This window comes from Dromiciops gliroides, chromosome X (genome assembly GCF_019393635.1).
Source record: "Dromiciops gliroides isolate mDroGli1 chromosome X, mDroGli1.pri, whole genome shotgun sequence".
In the NCBI taxonomy this organism is placed as follows: Eukaryota; Metazoa; Chordata; class Mammalia; order Microbiotheria; family Microbiotheriidae; genus Dromiciops; species Dromiciops gliroides.
In genome coordinates, this window is record NC_057867.1 from 6,839,453 (window position 1) to 6,852,949 (window position 13,497).

Genomic DNA, 13,497 nt, shown 5'->3' on the forward strand with positions numbered 1-13,497 from the left:
TTTGTATCATCACATCAAAGACAATTTATATTTATATCCTCTGTGTCTGCCCAAATACATTTACAGTTCTCAAGAGTTATAAGTATTATCTTCCCATGTAGGAATGTAAACAGTTTAACCTAATCAAGTGACTTTTTTCCCCTTGTTTACCTTTTTACCCTTCTCTTGAGTCTTCTTTGTTAAGATCAAATTTTCTATTCAGTTCTGGTCTTTTCATCAGAAAACCTTGAAAGTCCCCAATGTCACTGAATGTCCATCTTTTCCCCTGAAAGAGAATACACATTTCTGCTGGGCAATAGATTCTTGGCTGCAATCCAAGCTCCTTTGCCTTCCAGAATATAATATTCCAAGTCTTGTGATCCTTTAATGTTGAAGCTGCCAGGTCCTGAGCAATCCTGACCATGGCTCCATGATATTTAAATTGCTTCTTTCTGGCTGCTTGGAGTATTTTCTCCTTCACCTGATAATTCTGGAATTTGGCTACAATATTTCTTGGAGTTTTCCTTTTGGGGTCTCTTTCAGGAGGTGATCGGTCAATGACTATTTTATCCTCTGATTCTATAATATCAGGGCAGTTTTCCTTAATAATTTCTGGGAATATGGTGTCTAGACTCTTTTTCTGATCATGGCTTTCAGGCAGTCCAGTGATTCTCATATTGTCTCTCCTAAATCTGTTTTCCAGATCAGTTGTCTTTCCAATGAGGTATTTCACATTTTCTTCTATTTTTTCATTCTTTTGATTCTGCTTGACTGATTCCTGGTATCTCATGGATTCCTTATCTTCCAACTGTCCAATTTTAATTTTTAAGGCATTGTTTTCTTCAATGAGATTGTGCACCTTTTTTCCATTTGGCCAAATGAATTTTTTTAAGGCTTTTTTTTCATCAGTGAGATTATGCACCTTTTTTCCATTTGGCTAAATGAATTTTTTAAGGAATTGTTTTCTTCAGTCAATCTTTGTGCTTCCTTTTCAAAGCTGCTGATTTTCTTTTTTCATAATTTTCTTGTTTTGCTTTCATTTCTCTCCCCATTTTTCTCCTACCTCTCTCAATTGACTTTGGAAATCCTTTTTGAGCTCTCTTCCTATTTTTTCTTCTACCTCTCTCAATTGATTTTTAAAATCCTTTTTGAGCTCTTCCAAGAAGACTTTTTTATTCTTGAGACCAATTCAACTTCCCTCTTGAGACTTCACATGTAGGCAATTTGAGAGCATTGTCCTCATCTGAGTTTGTGTTTTCCTCTTCCCTGTTGATATGGAAGCTCTCAATGGTGAGAACTCTTTTTTGTTTCTTACTCGTACTGCAGCTCATTTATTTATTTTTGTTGAGGTCTACTCTGGGGGCACCAGGGTCCCTGTTTTGAGCTTCTTGTGCTGGGGTATAGGGGCTGTGTCACTGGCTTTTTACACTGAGGCCTCTATGGCTTGTGGATTTCCCCCACCCTGGACTTCCTATCTGAGCGTGCTTGTCCTGTGCATGGCCCTACAGCTGGCAACCTGCCCTCTCATCTGATGCAAGTGGGTTTTGCCACTGTCCTGCTGCACCACCAGCTTGTTGAGCCAGGATCCACGGGCCTCAGTTGCTCAGCTTTGGCTCACAGCTTCCTGCTGACTTGCCCATCCCCCTCGGCACTGCACTGCCACCCTGCACTGTGCCTCCCTTTTGCCACGAGTCAGACCGACCTTTCCTGAAGTTTTCTAAATTATCTCTGGTTGGAAGACTGTCTCTCTGTCTCTTTGCAGGTTCTGTAGTTTTAGAATCCATCCAGAAGCTTGATTTAATGTTCTTTTTGAGGGAACAGAAGGAGAGCTCAGGCAGCTTGCTGATTCCTCTCCACCATCTTGGCTCCGCCTGTCCCTCATCAGTCTTGCTTAGAGGCTGTGCCACTTTTAAAAATCATTCATTGCTTCTGGTTGGCTGAACAGTCAGCAGTAGCCTCCCACAAGGATTTAGCCCTTCTCGTCATCCCTCTTTTTAGCCTCAAATGTTCTTTGTTTCTCTGCTCAAGACCATGAATTTACATGTTGGCCTCTGCCTTTGGACTTGCTTTTAAATAACCCTCCACTGCAGTCTTGTCACAAGGAACACTCAGCACTCACCTCCCTGGTGCTGTCATGATATACTTGTCTTCTTTTGTTACAATTTCAACCAAGCTTTTGCTTGTTAACCCTCCTTGGCATGCTGGTAGATCAACATTTGAGTCCATAAGCATTTTTTCCCAACATTTTCTCGTGGCCTCTCTGCTAGGTACCCCTTTCAATATTGTTTTGATTTCAGTCATAATTGTCCTTTCTCATAGTATCTGGTTTCCTAGTCTTATCGAGATGTTTTTCTTCTTCCCTCTCCATTTTTAGTTGAAAACCCTCAGCAAGGTTTCCAATCTTCATGGGATGCCAGGAGCCAAACCATGGCTACATCTATCAACACTGCTCTTTTTTAAAGGGTTACCTCAAAATGAGATCAATATGATTTAAAATAATTTTCAAAAATGTTATTTAATAAACAGATGCAATATTAATCTCTAAAATAAACCATTCCACACTACAAACCAAGTTCCTCCATGAGTTATAATTGAAACTTGAAATAAAATTTGTCCAGACAGTCATTTGGTATAATTACCCCTTCTGAAATCTTGTTCCAAAACAATCTATGTTATCAACATGCAAATATTTATATCTGTCTATAGATATGTTTTTAGATTGACATATGTTCCCTATTTATTAAAAGTAAAGCATTTTCAGTGAATAGGAAAGATTTGGACACAATCCCTAAGAAAGTAATCTGAAAAGAAATTAATGCATGGTTATTTACAGAGGGAAAGAGGGTTTTTTTAACCTTTTTTCCACTTATTTAGAATTTTATTTTTTCCCAGATTACATGTAAAAACAATTTTTCGTGTCAATTTTTAAAACTTTGTGTTCCAAATTCTCTTACTCCCTCCCTCCCCATCCCCTCATAAGAATGCAAGAAATTCAATATAAGTTATACATGTGTAGTCATGCAAAACATTTCCACATTAGTCAGATTGTAAAAGAAAACAGACAAAAAAACTTAAGAAAAAGGAACTTAAAAAATTATGCTTCACTCTGTATTCTAACACCATCAGTTCTTTGGAGATGAATTGCATTTTTCTGAAGTCATTCAGAGTTATCTTGGATCCATTGTCCTGCTGAAATCAGCCAAACTATTCACAGCTGATCATCTTACAATATTTCTGTTACTTTGTATATAGTACATTTCACTTTGCATCAGCTCATGTCTTTCTTTTTTTAATCATAAAAGTATTTTATTATTTTCCAGTTACATGTAAAGATAGTTTTCAACATTTGTTTTCATAAGATTTTTAGTTCCAAATTTTCCTCCCTCCCTCCTTTCCTTCCCCCCTCCCCAAGAGAGAAAGCAATCTGTTATTGGTTATATACGTACAATCACATTTAACATATTTCTGCATTAGTTATATTGTGAAAGAAGACTCAGAACACAAGGGGAAAACCTCAAAAAAGAAAAAAAAAGGCAAAAGTAGAAACTATCTGGTTCAATCTGCATTCAGAATCCATAGTTCTTTTTTCTGGATGTGGTGAACATTTTCCATCATGAGTTCTTTAGAATTGTCTTGGATCATTGCATTGTTGAGAAAAGCTAAGTCTATCACAGTTGGTCATCACACAATGTTGTTGTTACTGTTGTACAATCTTCTCCTGGTTCTGCTCACTTCACTCAGCATCAGTCCACTTAAGTCTTTCCAGGTTTTTCTGAAATCTACTTGCTCATCATTTCTTTCTTTTTTTTCTTTTTCTTTTTTTTTTTTTTTTTTGCAAATCAGACCAAGGCCATTTACTCATTTCTTGCATTTAAAATATTCTTCAGGGGCGGCTAGGTGGCACAGTGGATAAAGCCCCGGATTCAGGAGTACCTGAGTTCAAATCCGGCCTCAGACACTTGACACTTACTAGCTGTGTGACCCTGGGCAAGTCACTTAACCCCCGTTGCCCTTAAATAAATAAACAAACAAACAAACAAATAAATAAATAAATAAATAAAATATTCTTCAATAACATCTTTGGCCTGAGTTTCCTTGCCATAGTCTTTAACAACAATGCAACTGCAGCCAACCACTTTGTGGGGCTTTCCCTCTTTGTCAATTTTACAGAGGCCTACCCATTCACCCAGCTTCTTGTTGTCATTAACCTTGATCAAATTAATTTGGTGCTCAACACACGGGGCTTCAACCAGTTTTACATACATAGGTTCATCACAGTTGGAAGCAAGAACACAAAGATGGGTTTGGCGTTTGTCCAAGGCTTTGGCAGTTTCACGAATTCCATGAGCTAGGCCATTGTGGATGAGTGCAATCTTCAGCGCTTCTTGTAGAGTGGTATTAAGGTTCATTACACCTCTAGCAATAAAGCCTTCCTCGGCCATGGCAATGGTTCACAGGTGAAACTAAATCTTGAAAACACCCAGAATCCTCCACCTCCTACTCGATTCAGTGGTGATAGGGAAAGAGCCTGCTCATCATTTCTTATAGCACAATAGTATTCCATTACATTCATATACCATACCTTATTCAGCTATTCCCTAATTGATGGGAATTCCCTCAATTTCCAATTCTTTGCCACCACAAAGAGAGCTGCTGTAAATATTTTTGTACGTGTGGGTCCTTTTCCCTTTTTATGATCTCTTTGGGATACAGACTTAGCAGTGGCATTACTGGGTCAAAGGGTATGCACAGTCCCATAGCCTGGGTCATAGTTCCAAACTGCTCTCCAGAATGGTTGGCTCAGTTCACAACTCCACCAATAATGTATTAGTGTTCCAATTTTCCCACAGCTTCTCCAATGTTTATTATTTTCCTTTTTTTGTCATATTAGCCAATCTGATAGGTGTCAGGTGGCACTTCAGAGTTGTTTTGATTTGCATTTCTCTAATTAATAGTGATTTAGAGCATTTTTTCATATGGTAATAGAGAGCTTTGATTTCTTCATCTGAAAACTGCCTGTTCATATCATTTGACCATTTCTCAATTGGGGAATGACTTGCATTCTTATAAATTTGATTTAGTTCCCTATATATTTCAGAAATGAGGCCTTTATCAGAAACACTGTCTGTAAAAATTGTTTCCCAGCTTTCTGCTTCCTTTCTAATTTTGGCTGCGTTACTTCTATTTGTACAAAGCTCTTTAATTTAATGTAATCAAAGTCATCAATTTTGCATTTCATAATATTCTCCATCTCTTTTAGTCATAAATTGTTCTCCTCTCCATAGATCTGAGAGATAAACTATTCTTTCCTCTCCTAATTTACCTATGTTATCACCCTTCATGTCTAAAACATGTACCCATTTTGACTTTATTTTGGTATACAGTGTAAGATATTGTTCTACGCCTAGTTTCTGCCATTCATGTAATTCTTTCCAGGTTTTTCTGATAGCATCCTGCTCATCATTCCTTATAGCACAATGGTGTTCCATCATAATCTCATCCCACGATTTGTTCAGCCATCCCCCAGTTGATGGACATTTCCTCAATTTCAAATTCAACTTTTTGTTTTTTATCTCTTTTTGGATACCGACCTAGTAGTGGTATCATTATGTCAAAGAGTATGCAAGGTCCTATAGGCCTTTGGCCATAAAGTTGCTGTACAGAATGTTTGAATCAGTTTACAACTGTACCAAGAGTGCATTAATGTCTCATTTCCCCCATATCCCCTACAACATTTGTCATTTTCTTCTGCTGTCCTATTATCCAATCTAATATGTATGAGGTAGTACCCCAGGAGAAAGAGTTTTGGTAGATGAAGGAAGACCTTGTTCAAAACTTGAAAATTCCTCTAATAGTCAGCATTGCAATTTCTGGCAAACTTTATAACAAAGGATATTCTATGTGTATAATCTCTTATCCATAAAACTAACTAAGAGTCTTGCCTGCCTAATCTGAATTGTTCAGTAATATTTTTTTGCAACTAAACTCCAGATCAACATATTAGTGGTACATACATGCCATAAGAGAGATTCTCACTCATGTCTTCCAGGTACATGAACACTGATTAACCAAGTTTATCTGCACCTTATTTCTATTCACTTATATGAGTTGTTTTTTTAATTTGAATTCTTGCCTTTTAAATGAAACCTATGAAAATGTGCAGACAACAAAAGTAACAAATATTTAACAGGATGAAGAGAAATGTCATTTAAGCATAAACCACTCTGTCATTCAATTTATTTTCCTCACTACGTGGTCTTCTGTTGTGAGAAGTCTTCTATCCTATTAGATTGGAGGCTTATAGATCATGTGGAAATTTCACATTGGTATAGGAGAGGAATGTCTGGTCTATGCAGTCACTAATACAAGAAGAAAAATCTTTTTCTATGGGGCAGCTGCCATACTTTCAGATATGTTTCTGACTTTAACATAATTGCCAAATCCTCTGAAGAAAAGGAGGTCAAGAATGAGAAATATCCACCAAAGCCAGTATTGTCCGTTGATGTATCCAGTAAAAAAAAAAATCAGAAAAGTGAACAATGAGGATCCATTTGATTGATTAAAAGCCCAATCCACAGATGACATCATACCTTCCAGCAATGGTATTTATTTATTTGTTTGTTTGTTTGTTTATTTTGGTTGGGCAATGAGGGTTAAGTGACTTGCCAAAGGTCACACAGCTAGTAAGTGTCAAGTGTCTGAGGTGGGCTTTGAACTCAGGTCCTCCTGACTCCAAGGCCAGTGCTCTATCCACTGTGCCACCTAGCTGCCTCCCAGCAATGGTATTAATCATACAGGAGGATAACCAGAATCCAATCCAGCTGAAAATAAATGCCATGAAGAATGCCAGCATGAAGATACCATTACTGGCCACTCTAAGCTGACTTGTGTCACCTGGAAGAAACTCTTCTTCTCCCAGAGATGCTACTGCAGCCGCTCTGGCCTCCTCTGCTTCATCATCCACAGGAAAAGAATTGGCTACTCTGTAGAGTGGTGGCACAGGATAAAATCTGCTGTGAGGTTCTGGGTTGTTTTTTTGTTTTGTTTTTTTTAGTGAGGCAATTGGGGTTAAGTGACTTGCCCCAGGGTCACACAGCTAGTAATTGTTAAGTGTCTGAGGCCGAATTTGAACTCAGGTCCTCCTGACTCCAGGGCCGGTGCTCTATCCACTGCACCACCTAGCCGCCCGAGGTTCTGTTTTTGAAGTCGCTGCAATGCTACTGTTAGGTGGAGGAGAAGCCTCTGGTTCCAGTATAGGTCCAGAAGGAGAAGTTTGTGTCATCTGTGTTGAAGGTGATGGTGACTCAACAGCAGTGGGTTCTGAATGATCATTTTCCTTTTGAAGCACTTGGTAGCCTCGAGTAGTCATCAGTTTGTGAAGATCTGTCCCTGTTCTTGTGCTCGAACCTCCTGGACTAGGAAAGGGTTGGGAGGTGGGACGGGGCATCCGAGATCTGGGGGCTCTCACTGCTGCCTGCTGGAGCAGACTCACTTCTTCTTGCCCCAGCCAAGAACTGTGTGCTGTCTGTGGTGAGGATGGGTTACTGCAGTCCTCCTACTATTTGACTTTATTTTTCTTTTTGAAAAAAAAATCTTTTTTTTTGCAACATGGCTAATGTAAAAATACGTTTTGCATGACTTCACGTGTATAATTGACATCGAATTATTTGCCTTCTCAAGGAGGGGGAGGAGTGGGGACAGCTAGGTAGTGCAGTGGAAAAAGCACTGGCCCTGGATTCAGGAGGACTAGGGTTCAAATGTGGCCTCAGACACTTGAGACTTACTAGCTGTGTGACCCTGGGCAAGTCACTTAATCCTCATTGTCCTGCAACCCCTTCCCCCCCAAAAAAAGGAGGGGGAGGAGTAGGAGGGAAGGACAGAATTTAGAACTCAAGATTTTTTAAAAAGACTTAAAATTTTACATATAATTTGAAAATATTTAATGAAATAAAAATACATTAAAAAAGAAAGTCCTTTACAGTCTAGTTCTAACCCACCTGCTCAGACCTCTTATTATAAATCATTTCTCTTCATGTGCTCAGAATTCCTGCTAAACTGGCCTACTTGCTGGTCCTTGAAAGTCATATCTATTCTCCCACCTCTATCCTGAATTACTCTCCCTCTTCACCTTTACTGCTAAGAATAAATCCCTAGTTTCCTGCAAGACTCAGCTCCAGCAGGGGCAGAATTCTACACAAAGCCTTTCCTGATCCCCAGCCTGTGACAACTGGATATCCTGTAGACATCTCAAACTTAACATGGCAGCAGCCAATTCTTCTCTTCTTACCAGCACCACCATCTTCTAGATCACTGAGTCTTCCAACCTTGCTGTCATCCTTGACTCTTTTCTTTGCTCACTCCACAAAGCCAATCAGTTGCCGAATCTGGTCGTTTAATTATTTTTTTTGTGAGGCAATTGGGGTTAAATGACTTGCCCAGGGTCACACAGCTAGTAAGTGTCAAGTGTCTGAGGCCGCATTTAATTCTTTATAACATGTTTTACATGCATCCCCTACTCTCTACTTTCCCAGTCATCATCCTGGCATAAGATTTCACCACTTCTTGCCAAAACTATGTTAATAGCCTCCTAATTAACCTCCCTGTATTGAGTCTCTCCCCACTCCAGTCCATCTTCCACACAGCTGCCAAAGTGGTTTCCCCAAAGCATAGATCTGACCATGTCACCCCTCTACTCAATAACTCCAGTGGCTTCCTAATACCCCCGTGATCAAATATAAAATCCTTTGTCATCTAAATCTCTTCAGAACCTGGCCCCTTTCTACCTTTGCAATTTTTTCATATTCTACTCCCCTACACATACCCTCTCATCCAACTAGTCTGTTTGTCACCCACAACACTCCATTTTCTATTGCCAAGCATTCTTACTGGCTGTTCCCCATACCTGGAATGCTCTCCCTCCCAACCTCCAGCTCTTAGAATTCCTGGATTCTTCTCAGACTCAGCTCAGGCATTTCCTGTGCCATGCTCTTCCTTCTACTTTGGGTATATCTTCTATGTCCTGATTTATAGAAGACATCTCCATCCTGCCTACATTCCCATCCCTGCCCCAGAAAGGGGGGGGCTCCTTGAGAGCAGAGACTGTTTTAATCCCAATGCTTAAGACAGTGCCTGGAAAATACAAAGTTCTTAATATGTTTGTTGACTGATTGATTATTAGTACCCCATTCTCAAACATATTTCCATTGTATATATTTCTATGGGTGCCTGTTTCACCCAGCAGAATGTCAGCTCCTTGAGGGCAGGGACTGTTTTCTTTTTCACTTTGTATCCCCTGTGCCTGAATCAGGGCCAGCCATGGAGAAGGTGCTAAGTAAGTTGTTGTTGCCTGAGAAGCATGTTCTCCCATCCAGGACAATGCTGCACCTTTGGGTGCTGCTACCCCATAGATCTCCCAGTGCAGTGAAAGGATAGCTGGATTGGGAGTCTGAGATTGTGCTTTTCCCCTTATTGCTTGAGTGACCCTGGACAAGTCATTGCAACTCTCTAGGCCCCAGTTTCCTTCTCTTTAAAGTGAAGCTGTTGGACTGGGAGGGTGCACCCTAAAGCCCTTCCAAGTCTAAATCTATGGTACTAAAGTATTAGGATTAAATGTGAAAACAGATTTAGTTCTATTCCCAATTCTAACACCAGTTTGACATGTGACCTTGGAGAAGTCACTTCCCCTCACTTTGTCTCCATTTCCTCATATTTAATGTGGGGTTAATAACCCTTGTCCTATCTGTCTCCCGGGTTTTCAAAAGCAAAAGAAATAAGAGTTGTGGACATTCCTAGGGAGGAAAACAAATATATTGTGCTCTACAGATGCAAGGCATTTTTATTAGTGTCTGGTTTCAGACCATCAATTCAAAGATACAGATCTCAAGGCAGTGGCTGAGGTGCAACTCCACTTTTAATAACGAAAGATAACAAAGGCTGATTTCATAGCCGCTTTTGTGGAAATTGGTCCAGAACAAACATCTTTTAATGTTTTGTGTAACCTTGCTCTCACTTTCCAATGACTCTCCTGCTTCCTTTAGTCCCCCTCTCCCCCACCCCCCAAACAAGATCTGCCAAGGTAATGAAACAGCAAAGTCCAGCAAAATCAATCCACAGGCTGAGCATCCAGAGGAAGTCAAACAAGATAGCAAAGGGCCTTGAATGCCTACCCTCGGAGTATCTAGTGAAGGAAACAGGGGCGGGGGGGGGGGGGGATGAGACACACAGTCTTCAAGGATTTGAGGCGCTGTGCTGTGGAAGACAGATTAGATTTGTCCTGTCAGGCTCCAGACAGTGGAGCCTGGAACAGTTGTGGGGGGAGTTGCAAAGAGGTCAATTTAGAAGGCAAACCCTCCTAACTGTGAGAGCTGTCATCAAGTGCAAAGGGAGTGAGTGAATTCCACAGCAGTGGAGAGTTTGGATGACAATATGTTGCTCAGGCTATACTGAGGATTCCTTTTTGGTAATATTTTTGGCCTATATAGCTCTCTTCCAATCTCCAGTTCTGGGCTTCTGGGGACATGGTGGCCACATCCAGTGCCCTAACTTCATCCTGCACCTGTAGTGCTGTTTCTTAAGAGCTGGAGGCAGGGTTCCCTCTGCTCTGAAGTTGTCCCTGGTCCCTGGTCCCTGGTCCCTTGTGGTTTTCAGTGTGATTTTCTGTTCCATTGTGATCCTGTATATATTGTGCAGGTTCGGTTTCTTCTCCCCGAATCAGTTCATACAAGTTTTCCTACATTTCTCTGAATGTCTCCTAGTTGGGCTTCTCACATTCACATAACACACTTTGTTCAGTTTTTCCTGTCTAAGGGCACTCAATTTCTTTTCAGTTCTTAATACTAGCCGTGAAAAGCGCTGTTACAAATATGTTCAGACAGGACATCCATTTTTCATCCCCAGTAGAGTTATGGGGAATTTGACTGAGACTAGAATTGAGTTGGAAGCTTTTTAAGACCTGTAACTCAAACATGGTGAATTGAAGAGACTTGTAGAGGGGAGGAGCGTGAGGTTGATTGTCTATGCAAGAGAAAATGTGCCTGTCAGCTCAGAGAGTCAGATAGGAATGCTTCTAGTTCTAACTCAGTTGTGCAGGGTACCTACCCCCTGAGTGGATCAAGAAGTCCTTTATTTTGTGCCACTTACAGTTAAATAAATACAGCTTGGTAATAAGGCTCTGTCAACCCCAGTAGAGTAGGGTGGGCAGAGCGGGGTGGGGGGGGGGCGTATCTCAGAAGAAAGGAAATTCAGTCAAGGCTTTGCCTGAGCTCAGAGATTCAAACGACAGTGTGGTAGAGGCTGGAAAATGGGAAAAGAGTCCAGCCAGCTGGTCACCATTGTGGGTCCATGTCCACCACTTACTAGCTGTTTTACAGTGGATAGGTCACTTAACCTCTTTAAACCTCAGTCCTCTCCTCTGTAAAATGGAGATACTAACCTTTGCCCTCTAGATCTATCAGGCATGTGTGGGGAAAGTAGCTTGAAAGCTGGAAATGAGGCAAGAAAGGGAGCTCCCAGTATTGTTGGTTAGCAAATTGGACCATTCTCTGGAGTGAGACTTCCTGAATTGGGAAACCCAGTGTTTTTTTTTTTTAATTTTAAAAAATTTTTGTGAGGCAATTGGGGTTAAGTGACTTGCCCAGGGTCACACAACTAGTAAGTGTCAAGTGTCAGAGGCCAGATTTGAACTCAGGTCCTCCTGACTCCAGGGCCAGTGCTCTATCCACTGCACCGCCTAGCTGCCCCCTGCTTTAAAAAACAGATATTTTTATCTCCTAGATTTTCCTTGTGTCTTTCCTTCTCCCCTCTCCCAAGGAATCAGGCATCATCACAAAGATTTCTTAAAACTAGAAGGAAAAAGAGGAAGAAGATAAAAATTCAGCAAAACCAATCAAGATATCACTCCCAATCCAACACTATCTGCAATATTCCTCACTAGGGAGCTCACTTCTGCTATTGTAATTTTGAAACATTGAGTTTCATTGTTTTGTTCTTTCTATTTCCTTTGCTGTATTGTTTTCTTGACTCTGCTGACTTCCCTCTGCATCAGTTCATATGGATCTTTCCAGGTTTTTCTGTACACATCACACACATCATTTCTTACAGCACAGTGATATTCCACAACATTCCTGGACCACAATTTATTTAATTATTCCCCAAACAATGGGCCTCTTTTTTGTTTCCTATTCTCTGCTACCACAAGAAGGGCTACTATTAATATTTTGGTGGATGTAGGGTCCTTTTTTTTGTCAGTGACCTCTGGGATATCTGCCTACCAGAGGGTGCAATCTTTGGGTCAAAGGGTATGAACATTTTAGCCACTTTTAATTTGCATTCCTCCTAATTGCTTTCCAGTCATTCCCCTTTTACATAGCATCATAGATTTATAGCTAGAAGAGACCTTGAAGATCATTTAGTTGTACAAAGTAGGACACTAAGCCTGAATAAGATGAAACAATTTGTTCAGAGTCACACAGTTACAAAGAAACTAAGGCAAAATTTCAGCCCTGCACTGTATCCACTGGCCCTCCAGCTGCTTTTTGGATAGTTTTAGTGTTCACAATATTTTCCTGGCACTGAGCCCAAATTTGCCTCTTTGTAGATTCTCCTGCTCACCCCCCTCCTCCTGCCCCTTGCCCCCTCCTGCCCCTCCCCTTTCTCCTCTTCTCCCTCACCCCCCCCAGCAGTGCCCCCCTTCCCCCCCTCATTCTGCCTTCTGACTCTTAGCATAACAGGTGGAGGTAGAGAGGCTCTGATTACCCATTAGGCCCCCCCCCACTCCAAGCATGTGAAGCTCCTCTCAAGAGCTAAGCATTTTCAGCTGCTGAAGTTCTCGGGATTCTTGGCGAGACTGGGCTCTAGGCTCAGACTGGGAGTAAGGCAGGAAGAGAAAAGAGCCTGGGGCTCCTAAGGCCAGCAATCCAAGGGGAGAGAGATGTCACCAGGGTATGAGCAGTGAGGGGGGCCGCCAATCCTGGCATTAGGTGGAGTTCATGATGGAGCTGGCTCCCTATGGGGAGAGTGTGGCTGCTGCTGCTTCGGGAAGGGCCCTGCCCACTGTGGCTCTTCCGGGGTCCTAGCCTGGGCAGATCCCAGAGAACAAGACCAGGAGTGACAGAACCCCGGGCCACCGCACCCTTGGGGCACTTGTCTGGCACAGGTGGCCAGGCTTCCCTGGGACCTCTAGTCAGGCCCTTTGGAACATAGGGCCCCAACAAGAAAGTGCTGGGTGGCAAAAGGCTTGGAACTCCAGCCCAGGCGCAGTCCTGTGAGTACCTTTCTGGATCTCTGGGAAGAGAGGAGGGGAAGTGGTCAGGTGGGCCAGTGGTCAGAAGCAGTGTGTAGACTAGAGAGCTAGCCTTGGAGTGGGCCTGACCCTGGAGGGAGGGATCACTCTCTTTGGGGGTGCTGGGCCTGCTGTCCCCCAGCAAAGGCCTCACTGCATCCCCACAATGCAGGTTTTTCACACACAGGCTCAGTTCTGGAGATGGAAGGGAACATAGACCCCTTCTTATCCAACATCCC

At 41.8% G+C, this 13,497-nt stretch overlaps 1 protein-coding gene and 1 pseudogene across 1 annotated transcript; both read right to left on the reverse strand.

Moving 5' to 3' along the window:
- Window positions 1–4,040: 4,040 nt before the first annotated feature.
- LOC122733539 (40S ribosomal protein S12-like) lies at window positions 4,041–4,421 on the reverse strand (the record flags this gene model as incomplete). The annotated part of the gene is made up of 1 exon (XM_043973999.1): window positions 4,041–4,421. A coding segment is annotated over exon 1 (381 nt), but the record flags the coding sequence as incomplete, so codon positions are not given.
- A 1,917-nt stretch (window positions 4,422–6,338) lies between these two features.
- LOC122733540 lies at window positions 6,339–10,644 on the reverse strand (annotated as a pseudogene).
- Window positions 10,645–13,497: the final 2,853 nt, after the last annotated feature.